Source organism: Dermacentor albipictus, chromosome 4 (genome assembly GCF_038994185.2).
Source record: "Dermacentor albipictus isolate Rhodes 1998 colony chromosome 4, USDA_Dalb.pri_finalv2, whole genome shotgun sequence".
In the NCBI taxonomy this organism is placed as follows: domain Eukaryota; kingdom Metazoa; phylum Arthropoda; class Arachnida; order Ixodida; family Ixodidae; genus Dermacentor; species Dermacentor albipictus.
The window spans coordinates 116,671,897-116,690,310 of record NC_091824.1 but is presented as its reverse complement, the minus strand read 5'-3'; the positions used below and the strand labels follow the sequence as shown (position 1 = coordinate 116,690,310).

At 43.9% G+C, this 18,414-nt stretch overlaps 1 protein-coding gene across 2 annotated transcripts in view; it reads left to right on the top strand.

Moving 5' to 3' along the window:
• Epp (Ecdysteroid phosphate phosphatase) overlaps positions 1 to 18,414 on the top strand; it is a 57,212-nt gene that overhangs the window by 12,702 nt on the left and 26,096 nt on the right. The window contains exons 5-7 of one of the 2 annotated variants that reach the window (XM_065447619.1): positions 695 to 793; positions 12,774 to 12,943; positions 15,829 to 16,037. In XM_065447619.1, the coding sequence (XP_065303691.1) occupies positions 695 to 793; positions 12,774 to 12,943; positions 15,829 to 16,037 (478 nt within the window). The remainder of the gene's footprint in view (positions 1 to 694; positions 794 to 12,773; positions 12,944 to 15,828; positions 16,038 to 18,414) is intronic. The other variant, XM_065447620.1, reaches the window with a different exon arrangement.

Here is an 18,414-nt window from a genome sequence, read left to right as displayed (position 1 = left end):
CGATCCTCAGGCAATTATTATTATTATTATTATTATTATTATTATTATTATTATTATTATTATTATTATTATTATTCAGAAAATATTTCAATGAAAGTTGGCAACCCTATGCATGTCATATAGCATCTTGTGTAAAATTTTAAAACTAGAGATGGGTACTAGCATAGTTACATAAAGTGTTAATTTTTCTTCCATAATGAGGCAGTCTAGCTTAGAAAAGTTATCAGCTTAGCGGTTCTAAGGCATAACAAATTGCTTGTTTCATCTTGATCATGTTGATGGTAAGGTGGGAAACACGGCATTTCTGAACGCTGTATGCTAGTGCTGTACACAAGTATCATTCTTGTGCCTTGGCGATTGGGGTCTGCATTATGAATGCCTTTTGTTGGCAACTTGTTTCATTAAGACAGCAGAAGTCTGTGCATGCCTGTATAGTTGGACTGCCATTAATTTGATGCCAATTGGTTGTTCAGAACTTTCAAATTATTCGCTTGCTCTTAAGCTTTGTCAAATTAATAGAAGTCAAATGCTCAGTGTAGCATACATTTTCTTTTTCATTTATAACTTACATTGGTTAGCAATATTTGCTCTGCTGCGCATGGGGATTGAGCATTCACACCGCATACTTGCCTTGTAGGCTCAGTGCGCTTAACACGACTAACCATGGGTTGTGCATCGTGTTCTGTCTTTGTAGTTGTATCCGATATCGGAGCACTGGAGGTGTTGGGCACTTGCTTCCCATGGTGCTCGTCTTCTTATGCTTCCCTTAGCAAGACTGCTTCGCGAAACAGGTGTAAGCTCGGCACAGACCACTCTCTGACAATCGCTCCCTTTTGGAGGCACATGTCTGCGCTAGCTCAACTGCATGTTCCACTTGCACATCTTCTGATGATAGTGATGATGATGACGATGGTCGTCGTAACAGTATAAAGCAGGATACATGTGGTGCAATGCAGCAACCAATACAAAGTGTAGTGCTGGCTCGGGACTTTTGGACAATCACTTTCACAAGATTTCACATGACTTGGCACCGGGCGCATCAGCGTCTACAGGAAGTGAAGTGCAAATTGAAAGCATGATTGACACTGTGCAAGGAGCTATACCGTAAACCTTAACCAACACGTTTTCTAAGACTGATCAGGGGTGGTATTCTCAAATGGTCACTTTTGTGAGATTACTGTGCAAGTAATGCTGTTGGCCATAGACTCTGATGCATAAGGTGCCAAGTAATGTAAACTCAGGAAAGTGGTCATTAGAAAATATCACCCTGGGAACCTGCTAAAAACTTGTTAGTTGCTGCTGCTAGCATGACTAGCCGTGCCTTAGATTGCACGAGGAATCACACCACATGTTCCCTGCTTAATAATAATAACAACCTCAAAGCAGCAGCCACACTGAACATATTTACAACATATCCTTGGTGCATAGCTATCCGGTGTCAGTCCACTGATTTTCAACTGTGCAATAACAATAATGTTATCATAAAGGAAGTGCACACCGGGGTGTATATGCCTTAATTGGCAACCATATTCAACACATTCCACCCAGGAAAACAGAACGATGATGTAGCATAAGGTGAATGCACAGATGTCAAACACTATCTCACTGATGATATGTCAGAAGTACATTCGATGTGGTTGCTGCCTAATTCTCACATGATAGCAGTAGGGACACGCTCAGTAAAACCTGTTGAATCTAGTGATCAACATGGCAATTTCTAACCCTGCTAGAATGCATGAGCATGTACTAATCGCCAGCCTGGCCCCCTTTCTTTTCATTCCTTTCTTTCTCTGTTTCGTGGTGTTTCACCTCTGTGCATGCACTTCAGAATTGCTGTGGTGGATGCACATTAGCTGCATTAGCCAAAACCTTTGGGAGCAAGAAAATGTCAGTTGATGCTATTCCATACCATCGACACAACCTGCTTGCATTTTACCGACAAATGTGCCTGGATATTACAGTGAATTTTCTGCTTTAGTTTAGTAAAGCAATGAAGGGGGCTAGTTGGTGAACGTTCATGGTTATATTGCGCTGAGTTTTACACAGATGATATTAAGGAAGGACAGGACATGGACGGACGTAGCACAAACTACCAACTGTTTAATAATGTTAAATAACGCGCTTATATACAAGGAGATATCGCGCGGGGGGGGGGGGTATAAAAGATATGCCAAGTTTACGGAATGTCAAACTAAGCACGTGACAAAGTACGTGGAATGTGCAACTTCAGTTGTTTACCAAATCCCACTAGATTGCGGGAAAGTATACATCGGGCAAACTGGACGTTGTCTAAATGACAGGTTACGGGAGCACAAATACACGTGCCAGCTTCTGACAGCACCCAGCAACCTGGCTGCACATTGCAAACAATGCAAATGCTCTCCGCTTCTAGAAAGCGCCACAGTCATTGGCACATCAAAAACAAAAACGGAGCGAGAAATATGGGAGGCGCTTGCGATAGCAAAAGAAAAAGAAATGTGCGTAAGCACTCCGTCCATCGCGCTTATCAAAGCTGAGGTCGAGTTTGCCAGGGCGAACGGGTGCCAGTGAACCACGTATGCCTGACCTGAACTATGATCACATTCCGTGAACTTGTCATATCTTTTATACCCCCCCCCCCCCCCCCCCGCGCGATATCTCCTTGTATATAAGCGCGTTATTTAACATTATTAAATAGTTGGTAGTTTGCGCTACGTCCGTCCACGTCCTGTCCTTCCTTAATATCGTCTGTGTAAAACTCAGCGCAATATAACCATGATCTGCTGTAGTTAATTGCCCTTCTACAATGCAAAAAAGCCACCCTTAGTGTGAGAAAAGGTTATGTAAGCCAGAAAGATGCAAAATTGAATGTGGGTGGCAATGCCGCCTTGACGCACCAGCTGGTTGTGATGTTAGATATTTTGGTGGTGGTGTCTGCTGGGTCCTTGCTAATTGTTGATCGGTGAGGGTGGGCTACATCATATTCTGAAGGAGCCAGCGACTGAACTTAAAAAGTTTGAACTTTTACTGAGCCACAATGGGCCAAACTGCGATAAAATACATAGAAATCTATGACTTTACATTGACATAACGACACCGGGTTTCTGATGCAAACTTAAAGAAAGAATGAAAGTTCAACCTGCCTTTTCCCTTCCACTAATATACCTCATAGTGCAATATTAACAAAAATAGAGTTGTGAAAGATTACTTTATCAGTTTAAACTGATTTAATGTTTCCCTTTAGTGGTCTCCCTTTAGTGTCTCCCTTTAGGGTCTTTTTAAACCTGGACAGTGCATGTCAGGTCATGCCCACGTAGAGTTCTGGTTCAAAGCATTGCTTTTCTGTCAAAAATGAGTGCTTTTTGTTCGAGGTTTCATTGATATGTTTGGCACCAGAAAGGAAAATGGTCCTGGTTATCTTCTTGGCCCTTGCTTTTTTGCCGAAACCCATTTTTTGCCCCCTGACAATCATTGCAGTAAGATAAGTGCACTTTTGGCGTAGTATTCTGGCATTCAGGCATGCAGGGCAGTTTGTGCCACCATAGTGTGATGTCATTCTTATATATTTAAAGCAGAAGTGTTAGGCTACAAATCCAGAGCACGAGAACTGCAACTGTTCTTGTCAAAATAATTGTCATCCATGTTTTAGCAACAGTGCTGGTTGCAGCACTTGTCACTGCCCCAATGCATTGCAGTAAAAAATCTGTTCTTCAACCTGACTGAATTTATTGGGAGCATAATCATGCTTTTGCATCCCTAGTTTGTGCTTTAAAGGTGGTAGCCATTGCTGCGAGTGACAGAGGAACCAAAAGAACATTCATCAAATTTTTCCAGCTGTGAAAGTCAAACTGCTGACCTGGTGGCCTCCCATGGTGCATTCACTGACCACTTCCCTGATGCTTTCTGACCCTTTTTCTGAAATGATCCAAGGATGCTTTCGCAATGCTCAAGTAGTCAATGAGTATGTTAGTGCCAATATCAGTGCTGGCCAGATATTTTATCAGCCCTAGAATGAAAGGGCTGTCGAAAGTCGAGTGCATAAGAACCAAGCGTAACCTACAGGCACATTGATCTCACCAAGGGAAGAAAAAGAGTAATTAGTACACAGTAATCCATCCATGCAGTGTAAACACAGCACTTTTAAGCACATCTTCAGCACCCTAATAGTAATTTGCTGGTAAAGGCACATAATAACCCGTTGTTAGTGGTGGATGCATCGGTGCACAGAGGGACATGTTAGGTCCGTCGAAGTTGAAGCTGCTGTTACACTGATAACTGCATGGACATATGTAGGGCACAGGTAGATCTTGTTGAAGCTAAACATTGAAGCAATGAACATCCAAGTTTGATGTGCAATGGCAGTAGGAAGCTGCGCATGCTCAAACCAGATGTTGGCATAAAACAGACGAGGCTAGTGAGGATAGGCTAGCTAGATAGGTTGGTTTGCTCATTTATGGTGTGACACACACAGATAAAAGATGCTCTTCCACATTTGCTCACTTTTTTTTTGCCAAAAAATGCCAACTAGCTCAGAAGCAGCTGCACTTTTCAATAAGAAGTTTCTCCACACAGTTCTGTTGCCTTCGCATTGCGTTTGTGCCCCTCAGAGGGTTGTAACTGCGGCTGAGTTGTATAGGCAAGAGCGACATCTGGTGAGCTATTCTGCATTGCTTCAAGGGGACACTCGAGTATAAAGCTTGCACAGTACTTCACACTATTTGTGGCGACTCCAATTTGTGAACGGAACACCATTAGCTGAACTGCCCTTGTAATTTGAGTGTCCAGAATGTAATTAAAGTATCCCTCACTTTCACATCGCATGTAGTACACCTTCGATGGAAGCCAGGTGTCTAAATTCTCAAACATTTGAAGTAAATGTACAGTCAACACTTGTGTGTTTGCACCAATGGCATGGTACATGGTAAATATGAAAGATAAAGCCAGTGCCACACCATTTGTAATTACAACTGTCAACATCCCTTGCACCACAACTGTGGCTATCTTCTTAACAGTAAGAAGATGTGTTGCTGTAGAAGCAGTTTAAAGCTAACTCAAGTATTACAAGACGCAGCCAGTCATTTGTACCCTCCAGCTGAAGATCAGCACTACAGAGTCCCTTGTGTGCATTAAGAAAACCCATATGGTTTGAATTAGTTGGGAGGTCTAGACTACATCATGCCTTATAGCTGAGATGTTGCTTCAGTACTCTACACTCCAGCAGACCATTCACCTGTCGCTCACGTGCCGAGATAAGATTAGTGAAGCACAGGAATGGTCATTGCCAGTTAGTCAAACGTAAGTGTGGTAACAAACTCATCATGGGCAGGTCTTACGCAAGAGACATGAGGATTGCATTTAGTTAGGTTTGAATTGGTTCCTATCGCACATGCTGCACACAAGTATCTGATCTCATCTTTGCAGTGACTATCAACAGAATGATATGGGCAGACTGCAAAAAGTATGTCAGTGCATATGAATATGTCGGGGATTAAAGAGCAAACAGGGGTATCCAATATTCCAGTTGAGATTAAGAGAAAGAAGTGGGAGTTAGACAGGCTATATGATGCACAGGGCAGATAACCAATGTCGGTACTCATGAACGTGTAGATTCAAGAATAAACGCGGTAGCCAATATCCGAGTCAAGATTTAAAAAAAAAAAAGAATTGGAGTTGGGTAGGGAAAGTAATGCATCGGGGCAATAACCAATAGTCTATGTGCGTTAGTGTTATCAAATGGGCGCCAAGGGAAGGGAAATGTAGCCAAGTATGGCATAGTATGATAAAATAAGAAAATTTGCAGGCAAATGATGATGTCAACTTGCACAAGACAGGGTTATTAGAGATCAATGGGGAAGGCCTTCATACTCCAGTGGACATAAAATAGGCTGGTAATGATGACGAGGACTAGTGAACTGTTCATGGGCACTTGGATGGCTGATGAGGTGGCAGATAACCCGCTGTGGTTGCTCAGTGGCTACGGTGTTGGGCTGCTGAGCACGAGGTTGCGAGATCGAATCCCGGCCACAGCGGCCACATTTCGATGGGGATGAAATGCAAAAACACCCGTGTACTTAGATTTAGGTGCACGTTAAAGAACTCCAGGTGGTCGAAATTTCCGGAGTCGTCCACTACGGCCTGTCTCATAATCAGAAAGTGGTTTTGGCACATAAAACCCCATAATTTAATTTTAGGTGGCAGATAAGTTTACAAGTCTAGTAAAATGGTAATAATGAGTTACTTAAGGTTCAGTGCATTTCAATACTTTTTTACGTGTGTTTTTATAGTTTAAGTTCTCTCTGTCACCTTATCAATGGATGGCTCTGCAGGCTGAGCGTCATAGAAGTGGAAAGAATCTACAAAGATTTTATTTGGCATTACACTTTCAATGCCAAAGCTTGCCATGTGGTGTTGCTATGCAGAGAGCACATGCTTTGGTTTCACTAGTGGCAGCTAGTTTCCTTCCAACTAGGAGTGTGTGAATCAAATAGTGTTCAATTTGATTTTGTCTTCCATTGGAATAGTCACTATTCATAAACACGAATATTTCTGTAATAGCATTTTAATATTGTCGTGCTGCACGACAGAGCCGAAAGAAGAGAAAGTAGACGTGTGCTGGCTGCTGCCTGTTGGCCTTGCATGACCGTCCTGTCCCTCACTCTATGCTAACCATCTATCATCTTGTAAATAAACCCATCCCATCTGTTACAATCTTGGGGGACGTGCTGGGTAGATCACACTGGACGGCCGAGCTATACTGCCCCTTGGAAGCAGCAAGCGGTTGGCCGGGCTACCACCAGGAGACGCTGGCATGAGTGATTCGGATGGAGGCGATGTTCGCGTGGAAACCGTGGAACAAAGCATTCGCCCAAGGCATGCTGGCTACTGGAGACCTCATTGTGAAGCACACACATTCTCAGGCAAAGCGAATGAGGACATTAAAGACTGGTTGAGACGCTATCAGAGGGTGAGCCGCCACCACGAATGGAGCTCGTCTGTGCAGCTCCATAACATTGTCTTTTTCCTTGCCGAAACTGCCCTTATGTGGTTCGACAATAACGAGGGCTCACTCACAACTTGGGGACAGCTTCGTCGAAGAGATAAAGAAATGCTTTGGTGACTCGCTTTCGAAAAATAAAATGGCTGAACAGACACTTTCATGATGAGCGCAGTTACCAAGAGAGACGTGCACCACCTACATTGAGAAAATCCTGAAGCTTCGCGGAATTGTGAACACAAGTATCTCGGATGAGGACAAGGTTGAGCACCTACTAAAGAGAATTGCCGAAGATGTATACATCTTTTTTATCTCTAAGGAAGACCTCACTACCCCTCCCGACTTAAGGCGTCACTGTCGTACATTTGAGGCTCTTAAAACACGCCACATCGTTCCGAAGTTCGGACGGCTGGACAACGGAACCAACGTAGAAAGTGTGGACGTTTCTGCCTCTAACGACCTTGCTGCTTTAGTACGACGAGTCATCAGAGATGAGCTGGCTCATTTTCAAGGCCCAGATGCCAACTGTGTTTGCTACCAATGCTCCATTGAAGAGCGCTACTGTAGGGAACTGTCAGCCTGGCCACGACCTGCCTACAATGAGCATCCCGTTTACAACACCCATGTCCAGAGCACCATGGTCCAGCCACGGCCTACGAATTTTGAATGTCGACATGACAGACAGCTATGATGTGCATCTCCAGTCAACAACACGCCGTGGGGATCTGCGCCCAACTTCAATGAAAATCGTAGGCCACCTGTTTGCTACAGCTGTGTAGCTCTGGGACACATTGTGAGGTATTGCCACTGTCTCCCAGAGCGTGTTCCACGAGATCACGCTTATTCACCCCGCATACAAGAAGCTGCATCCTGGCAACATTTGTCTCTCTTCGTCAGCTACATCGAGAGTACACGCCAAGGAACAACACACCAGTATCCGACCGCAGTCTGACTCCACCACTGACCCGGACACGTCAATCGCCATCTCAGCGTTGCCACTCGCCTACGCCGCCCCAGCTGGGACACTAGTTGGTGCAACCGACGGAGTTGAGGTCGCAGGATGGTCACTTTTGCAAATGCCTCTGCCTATTGTCATGTTAAAGAAAAAAGTGTGTGTTTGTGTCGATGGTGTAAATGCTGTTTCTTTGGTAGATACTGGTGTTTTCGTGTCTGTGATGCGTCTTTCTTTCAAGAATCGCCTAGGACCAAGAGTGATGTTTGCTTGGGACAGAAATACCACGTTTCACGGAGTTGGCAGTGAACTGTTAAGTCCTGTGGGAGTATGTTAATTTGTGATAACCGTTGGTGGAAAGGCATTTAGAACGGAATTTACTGTACTTGCACGCGCCACACATGAAGTTATTCTTGGTATTGACTTCTTACGGGAGTGTGGGTCAACGTTAGACTGCAGGTCTAGTGAAGTTTCACTCAGCAGCGATGTCGGACCACCGGCGCTCAACAACGTTTCATCCGATTGTCAAGAAGTATTTTCGTGTCCATTCATGTATGTGTGCCTGTGCAGACGGCAGTGTTCATCCCAGTGACCTCGTCACACGCCCGTGTTGGTTATTGCTGTGGATTAATTGAACCCGAATACGTCAACACTCGAAAGAAGAATGTACTTGTCCCACGCTCACTTATCGAAGTTGTAGAAGGTTGTGCTCACGTGTGGACGGTGAAAGTGTCCTCCAAGTCGGTTATTTTGCCTGCCAGACTGAAAGTAGATCGCTTTGAGGAAAATGGTGTTGTGAGCATTCGTGCAGTTGCTACTTCCATGGATGCAAGCTCGTCGCTTAGTGACCACTCTTCAAAATTTAAGAGCATGATTAATAAATTGCTCCCCCTTCCCACAAACAAGCGCTCCAAGACCTCCTTGCCTGCTATGCTTCAGTGTTTGACTTTGCACAAGAGCATCTACATTCACCACCGCACTCCCGGGTACACCACCGCATCAATACTATAACAGCGTCACCAATACGACACAAGCCGTACTGCTTTTCTTCAGCCGAGCGCAAAGTGATCGCCGAACAAGTTACAGACATGCTATAGAAAGGCGTCATCCAGAAGTCCAATAGTCCATAGGCGGCTCCAGTTATATTGGTCAAGAAGAAAAATGATTTCATGGCGATTCTGCATCAACTACAAGCGCCTAAACGTAGTGACAAAGAAGGATGTGTATCCTCTCTCACGTATAGATGACGCCATTCACTGTTTACGTTCGGCCTCATACTTCTCCTCTGTCGATCTGTGCTCAGGCTACTGGCAGATACCTATGCCCTCCCCAGACAGGGAGAAGACTGCCTTCATAACACCGGATGGACTCTTCGAGTTTGAGTTTAGCGTAATGCCTTTGGGTTTGTGTAATATTCCAGCAACATTTGAATGATTTATGGACACGATTCTGGGAAGACTTCGATGGGAAATATGTGTGTGTTACTTGGATGCTGTTGTTGTTTATGGCAAGACATTTCACGAGCACAATCAGCAACTGGAAATTGTTCCTGACTGCATATGGCAAGCTGGACTAATATTAAACTCCAAAAAGTGCCACTTTGGCAAGCATCAAACACTTGTTTTGGGTTTCCTTGTCGACAAAGAAGGCATCCACCCAGACCCGCAGCAGCTTGCAGCCATTCATGTCTTCCACCAGCCGAAAACAGCGAAAGACCTCCGCAGTTTCCTATGATCATATTCGTATTTTCACTGTTTTATCAAGGACTTTGCACGCCCACTCATCCGCTCACGGGGCTCCTTCACAAGGACACACCATTTACGTGGACTACTAGTGGGAGCCTACATACTGTCAATTAAATTTCTGCTCACCTCAGCCCCAATTTTGTGCCACTTTGATCCTGAGGCACTAACTGAGCTTCACACTGATGCTAGTGGTTTGAGCGTCAGAGCTGTGCTCATCCAGATAAATGGTGGATGCCAACAAGTCATCACCTATGCAAGCCATACTCTTGCCAAGACTGAGCAAAATTATACCGTAACCGAATTGGAATGCCTCGCGGTAGTCTCTGCCACCCACAAGTTTCAACCATACTTGTACGGCCGCCACCTCACCATAGTGACAGGCCACCATTCTCTTTGCTGGTTGACTACGCAATCCATGTAGCCGATTAGCTCGGTGGTCATTACGGCTTCAAGAATACAACTTTTCTATCACATACAAGAGTGGTCACTGTCACACCGATGCTGTTTATCTCGCCTTCCATTAGCTAGCATGCGAGATAGGGACGATGACTTAGATGAATACCTCTTTACCATCTCCAAACAGTTTCCTGATGCCACCGCCTTCAAACATGATTGACAGCATGACCCTTCCATTAGACCTATTCTTGATGTCGCTCAGCCATCTGCACGAGGCTTACCTTTCATTATTGTTGACGACTTACTGTATAAGACAAATTATTCTGCTGACGGCACTCTACTTCTCCTCGCGGTTCCCCAGACATTGAGACTTATGATCGTTCAGGCCATGCACAATGACATCAGGTCAGGCCACCTTGGCTTTGCTTGGATGTTCTACCGACTGTGCCACCGTTTCTATTGGCCCAAGCTCTGGAAAATGGTGAAGCAGTATGCTTCCAGCTATGTAATTTGCCAATGCCATAAGCACTTAATGATGCCTTCTGCAGGTGTCCTGCAGCCAGTTAAGCCTCTGACCTTGCCATTCGAAAAAATTGGTGTCGACTTGCTGGGTCTCTTCTCCAAGTCTACTACCGGATGTCGCTGAATTATTGTGTGTATGGAGTGTTTGACCCAATATACTGAGACGGCGGCACTTGCTTCAGCTACAGCAGCTTACATTTCATCTTTCCTGCTATACTCCGTAATTCTCCACCACGGCGCTCCACGAGTTGTGATTAGTGATCGTGGATGGCAGTTTACTGCAGACGTTGTTGAAGAATTACTACATTTTTGTAGATGTGATTGCTGGCACTCGACCCCTTACCACCCGCAAACAAACAGCCTCACTGAGCACACGAATTGTAGCCTGACCAACATGCTTGCTATGTATGTCTCCACAAATCACAAAAATTGGGATTCTATTTCACCACTTGTTACGGATGCTTACAATACTGCCAAGCATGAAGTCACAGGTTATGCTCTTTTCTTTCTTCTGTATGCTCGCAACCCCCAAAGCTTCATCGACATCATCCTTCCCTGGTATCCACATGATGACTCTTCAATAGGCCTGACTTTATGTCGTGCCAAAGAAGCCTGTCGACTGGCTTGGCTCCGGACTCTCTCCTCTCAAGATCGTGCCAAGGCTCGTTATGATGCTCGACATATGCTCGTCCCATTACTCCTAGGGTCTTTGTTTGGCTTTGGACACCTGTACAGAAAAAGGGACTGTACACAAAATTTCTGTCACGATACATCAGCCATACATTATACTGAAACGCTTGAGTGGTGTGACATACATCATGGCAAGAGTGACTTCGCACAAATGGCGGTCACGTGAAACGCAATTCGTGCATTCCGCCCGACTCAAACTGTACCACCATTGGGCTGTGTAATTCGTTCGGAAAGTTTCGTCTGCCCCCGGAGAAGCTGTCACAAGGAGCTGGTCGCTGCCTGTTGGCCTTGCATGACCGTCCTGTCCCTTGCTCTACGCTAGCCATCTATCTTCTTGTAAATAAGCCCATCCCATCCATAACAATACAACAAATCAACAGCTGTGCACAATGAAATGTAAAATTGTAGCAAAAGTGATATAAATTTTATGCATGCTGCCATAGTAGACGTAGTAGACATAGTAGAGCACGAGAACATATTCAGTGTAGCATGCTATATGTCACTTCGGGGAGATGTTTCAGGCCTCAGTAATGGGCACTGAGTATGCAAACTGCTTATCTGTGCCTAATGTCCCATTTGTGCTTCTTGTAAACAATGCCTCATAATGTGCAATGTAATTGCATAAGCTTGCTAACATGAATATATCAGGTTGTTAGCATAATTTTGAACATGATGGTGAAAATAGGTGCGTGTTATTCAAGAAATATTCAATTCCTATTCGATTTGTATTTGATTCAGTATTAAATATTTACCATTCACACGCCCCTACTTTCAACAATATAGTATTTCCTTTTATAAAGCTTCTGACTGCTCATTTCACTAGCTGCAGTAAACACAAAAACGAAACAGTCGTATGGAATAATGTACCCCCACCAATCTTGAATGTGAGCTGTTTGCTTAGTGCCTTTCCTTCCTTTCTTTTTTTCTTTTTTGTGCACTTATTTGCTTGTACATATGCATGAAATAAATATATTATACTTCCTTTGCTTAACTTTTTTTTTGAGTGCATCATTCTTGGATGCTTCGCATGTCAAGCTCCTTGCTTCTACATTGTTGTGTCAGTGACAGTGTTAGTACATATGTTTAGGTATTTTTGTCTTATATATATAACTTGGCAGAGGGACTTTCTTTTTGTTGCTGTTTGGGCCTACTAAGCGGCCACTCAAAGCTTCAGCGGGAAACATTGTCTGTACATGTCTTCCTCGTGCCATTCTTTTTGTGTTGAATTTGTGATTTCCTTTTCTTAAGAAAGATATTCAAAACAAATTCACTGGTTGACAAACCTGTAATTTCCTTTTCTTGTGAAAGGTAGTTCAACATGTCTTCTCTGGTCTGTAAGGTTAAACCATTCATAGCTTTCAATAGAATCGCGTGTACCCATTGTTTTGACTAAGAGCTTTATTGAAACATTTTGAAACCTAGTGCCACTGTGATTTTGATAGTAACAATTGCCTGCCTTAGGTCATTGTACTTGCTTTTTTCTCACTTTGCATAGGCATCCAAGTGGAGCCCTACCTGAAGGCCCTGCATATCACGCTCGCATACCAGTTTCAGTTGGAACATTACGCCACATTAGAAAAGCTTAGCCAAGCCATCAACACCAATGCTGCGACCTGCTGGGAACTCAGGCTGTATTCGCGCGACACCAGGATAAAGGGTTGTGAGGTACAGCCAAGTGTCACTGGACGGTCTTCAATTTGTTTGCAGCAAAGAGCTGTGTCCCTCATTTTATACTTTGGTGGTATTCTTGAGTAATCGCTTTTGGGGATACGATCACTTTTGCAAGATTTCACATGATTTGGCACTGGACACATCCAATGGCCAACAATGTTCTGGCACTTTGCAAAGATGGCGAGCTTTACACTGTGGAAATTTGGTTTCTCGGACTCAGCCGTGGCCCTCAAGAAAGACACTAAGGCCAGCAACCTGCCGGCTTAATCTTCTTCTCATGAAGCCAGGCTCGTTCTGGCAGCTCGGTGTTCCAAGTGCTCGCACCAGAGCTCGGATTGTGCTGTGTGCCATGAGCAGTAGTCAACCCAGCAGCTGGCAAGAAACACCCCATAGTTCTCTCCCCTTGCGGCTTTTCGACGACCCAGCATCTGGGAGAGCAGACAGAAAAGAGCTGGAAACAGTGTTAGATATATGTGCCAACAGATCTGGTGCCGAGTCATGCAAAATTTTGCTTAAGTGATGTTATCCGGAATGTGATTATTATTAAGTCTCACCTTGCAGTGAATGTATTGTCAAGGAAAAGTGAAACTCAAACAAGTTTAGAACACGCTAGAATGCATCGTTTCAGTTCTGCGTTCACCATTTCATTTGGCGTCAGCGCAATTTCAACTTGTACTCTTTGATGTGGGCTTGCATTATCTTTGGAGATTAGATATATAATAGCAGTTTGAAATTGCATTTCCAAGTTATTACTAATCAGGGGCATTCTACTATATAAATTCCTGTTTGCATTTCATTTTTCTGCATTAGTACAACTTTATATATATTACAGGTGTGTTAGTTGCCGATGTAGATGTACTGTGTGCCCTAGCTAACATTAGCCAAGCTGTTCAACAACAAAGCTGTTCAACAACAACAAAAAAAAACAAAGATTTAAGGAACACTGTGCAAATACAATTATAAGACCTCCGGTGTTCAGTTGTAAGAGGTCTGGTTACTGAACAAAGTAGGTCTTAAAACCATATCTTGCAGCATTATTTAAAATTTTTTTTTTCTTTGGAACAGTTTCATGAAAGTTAGCTGGGACACCCTATGTAGCACATACACATACTTGCAGTGAACGCACAATAGAAGACACGTCGGGCTCATTTCATGTCCTGTGTGGTGCTCCTACTTTCTCACCCATTGCAATGACTCCAAGTGCTATGGCATTGCGCTAATGAACATGAGGTCACGGGTTTGATTCCCGAATGCTGTGGCTTCAATTCAGTGGTCATGCAATTCAAAAATGCCTGTGTAGTTTGATTTGGATACATGCTAAAGAATACAGTTATATGTAAACAAGAGCCCTCTGCTGGATTTCGCAGCTCTAATGTTGCTTCGAAACATAAAACCCAACCAGTTGGTCACCTGCTCAGATCAGGTTACTGCACCGTGATGACAGCCATATTCTGAGACTTCAATGTCAGTGCAATTGCAAAGTTTTGACAGGCAGAGCTCTATCTCGTAAGGTCGTCAGGACTAAAGGTAATGACTTCTGATGGTAGCCCTGCTGCAAGCTATAGAACTGCCCTTTGAGTCACATTCGTGCTGACACTCGCCAGAACCATGGAACAATGATCAAGGACCTAATGCATCGAATGACCCATACAAATATTCCTTTTTTCCTAGGACCAATAAACAGTGCAATGCATTACCGAAAAACGTTGACATTACAAGTGCCAATACATTTATGAAAATGTTTGAACGTGTTAACTGAAATGTTGGCTGTGTGTATATACAGGGTGTCCCAGCTAACTTGGACGAATATTTTAAAAATACCCAAGTGCTCTAGAGAAATCGTACCGACTGCATAGTAGCCGTAGCCATACGTACTTACAGCCAGCATTTTTTTCCTCACGAAGTATTACTTAATGAATTACTTTTGATTAGTGAACCTCCTAATTATTGCTTGAGTTGCAATCATATCAATTACAATGTTGTAGGGCACCTTAAATAACCCCTGAATCAAGCATTTATTTCATGCTGAAGTAGTCCTGGTTGTTTTTTCCAAGAAAAAACAACGTCCTGCGAAATACGCGAAATACGAAATAGATGCGCACTCGCATGCCACCACTCAAGCACCTGCAAGCAACCCTTGAAAGATATACAGCTGCATTCTCTTATCACCGCATCGTACAAGGCTTCGCAACGCTTATCAATGCGTCAGCGGCGTGTTCTCTTGATGCCGCGACTATCACATAGTGTGAAGCCCTGTATCGAGCTGCCACCGCTAGTAAAGCCATGTATCCGTGGCTATTCGTTTGGGAGCGCTTGAGTAGCGGTGCGCGAGCACCTATCTATTTCGTATTTTGGATGTTTCGCGTGCTTTTGTTTTTTGTCGGAAAAACCAAAGAGGCAAAGCTGAGCACTAAACAAATGCTGATTCGGAGGTTGTGTGAGGTGCCCAGCAACTGATATGTTTGCGATTCAAGCAATAAGTAAAAAGTTCACTAAATACAAGTAATTAATTAACACTTAGTGGTGAAAAAGTACTGACCGTAAGCACATACGACTACGGCTACTATGCAGTCGGTACGATTTCTCTACAGCTCTTGGGTATTTTTTAAATGTTATTTCAAGTTAGCTGGGACACCCTGTGTGTGTGTGTGTGTGTGTGTGTGTGTGTGTGTGTGTGTGTGTGTGTGTGTGTGTGTGTGTGTTTTGTGTGTGTTTTGTGTGTGTGTGTGTGTGTGTGTGTGTGTGTGTGTGTGTGTGTGTGTGTGTGTGTGTGTGTACACACACACAGGGTGTGCTATAAATGTATATATATTATTTATTAATTAATTTATTTATTTATTTATTTATTTGTGTTACTAAGCCATCTTCCCTTGTTACAGGTCCACAAAGTGCTGTACTCGCATGTGCCAAAGGAGCCTGATGAGCTAGAACTTCTCATTGGTGACTTTGTGTATGTGAGCGGAGAGCACCTTGGTGCGGCCACCGATGGCTGGGTGGAGGGCACTTCGTGGCTCACGGGAGCCACGGGTTTCTTGCCCAAGAACTACATTGAGCGGACAGCTGAGTCGGACGCCTGGACTCTGCACAGGTACAACCATACTGACATTAAGAAAGCTGCTCTTCGCTAGCGGCCAGGCAAACAAAGAGATCAGCATGGTTTAAAGGGCAACTGCAACAAAATTTTGGTCCCTTGAAAAGCCTATTTTCAGACAGTGTCGGTGTACAGCAACCTTCATTCAAAATTCTTTTGAAACACGAGTAGATGCATCTTGAAAGTTATGCAAAAGTGGACGTTTATGATGTCGAAATTGCAAAAAACTGCACCATTAACATTCGCTGGATTGTGACTCATAGTTCGGAATTCACATCTTGTCAGCATGACCTCTGAGATTAGGCGTCACTCACCACACGCTGAAAAATCTTGGAGGCTATGTGCTGGGACTTACGTTATATCCGCTAACCACCAGGTGCAGACGTCGTTTTCTTAGATGCTATTTAAATGCTGGTATTAACAAAATACAATTACCAGCTCTGCCAAGATTGCTTCAGTAGTATGTACTTATCATTTATAACCAATTTAGCCAAAGTGAAGTCTTGCTCGAATTGGCCTTTAATGTACAAATGTGATTTAATCATGTTTCACGGGAAATTAAGGGGACATTAGCATGTTAAACACTGAAGAAACCAACCTCTCCCACTGCTTAAATTTGTGGCCAAATAAAAGTACATCACATGAAAACATTCATAATGCAAACATGCAAAATGCGCAGAGTTAGATTGCACAACTTGCATAGCTCTCACAATTTTACCATCTAAGTACGAAACGGAGTATAGAGAATGTAAAGAGCTGGAAATGCTGCCCAAAGTTCCAGTTAAGAATCTTAACTGTTTATTGGTAGAACTTGTGCCCAGAAAGACAAGCTAAGCTCAAATCACAGTGATAGCATCAAGCTGCACTGCTGCAGAAGTTTCCATTTATTTTCTCAGCATTCTTTTGCGGCGGCAGTGAAATTTTGTTATATTGAAATTGCAAGCAAACACAATTCTTTATATTGAGGTTCTAAATACATGGTTTTCTATAAACAAGAGGGCATGAAGATTAAATACTTTGTTATATAGAGAATTTCGTTATATTGAAGTTAGTTGTATTTCGTCCCGTCCCGGTCCCCCCCTTTTTTTCTTTTTTCTTTATTCTTTTCCCTGTGCTGTTTACTGTCAGTATGAATTACCAACTAGGCCAGGTAGCCACCTTGACAATATAATACTTACACGTATGCCTCTTATTCATTAGTTATGCTTAGGGCGAGTATTTGGTGGGCCTTGACATGTTCTGCTTCCAGTTTCATGACGAAATGTGTATTGGCTAATCACACCTTGAGGGACGTGTTCAGCTGGCAACTTACGCTGCTTTCTTTGTCTTATTATTAGGTGTGTTGGTTAGGACTTGGCTATTGAAATGCACAGTGCGACTTGTATTGAAGGTTTATTAAGTGCACTCAAACCTCATTATAATAAAACAGAATATAACGAAGGAAATTGAATTCCCCTTGAAATACCTATAGAGGTCCACGTGTTTAGAACCTGGCTTTAATGAAGTGTAATTGTTCTGCCAATGAACATAATAAACTAGATTAATTTCCGAAACAAAAAATACCCGACCGTAGCATGCCGAATACATCCCTTTCCAGGGGGTTCGGCACTCGTTCGCCGTGGCACTTCAAAACTTTGCGTCCGCGTGTCGAATACGCCATCAAGCAACAATGGTCTTTCTCATCGCCAGCTGTAGCTGCACACCTGCCCTCAATCAGTGGCTCATTATCGCACTTCTCCACTGGCCTCTCTTGCACGTGCCTGGCTGCGCGAGCCATGCCACAGTGTGTGGCAACGCACGGCGGTGCGAAAGATTAGTGCATTCCCTTCTACTGCTTGGCGCCGCTGGCCGTGGCCTCCAAGGTCTCCTCCAGCGCAATCTAGGGGGTCGCGCTCAAGCCTGTGCGAGTCACACCATGCTGCACGGCTACGCACAGCAGTGCAAAAGATTAGTGCATTCACTTCTCTCCTCTACAACGCACCTTGAGCCTGGCCTCCAACATCTCCCTGGTGCAATCTCGGGGGTCACACCCAGATCGTGCATTCACTACTACTTCTCCATGCTGCGTGGGCTGGCAGCTGGGCACGGCCTCCGAGATTGCATTGGCAGCCATGAAATCTCGGAGGCCACGAGACGGCTGAGCCAAGTTCACTTGCCTCCTTCGTTCGCACAGTGGAGTGCTGTGTTGTGTGCCACTTGCTGCTCGACCACGATAAACCAAGTAGAAAGTGGACCCGCAAGACCATCACAATAGAACAGACAGCAGCAATCTAAAAGCTATCATGCCAAGTGCTAAAAAGTCGCGTGTTGCACACGTCGGAGATTCTTTTCTTGTTTTATTCAAATTTAATTGCATGCGTGACTGTGTAGCGAT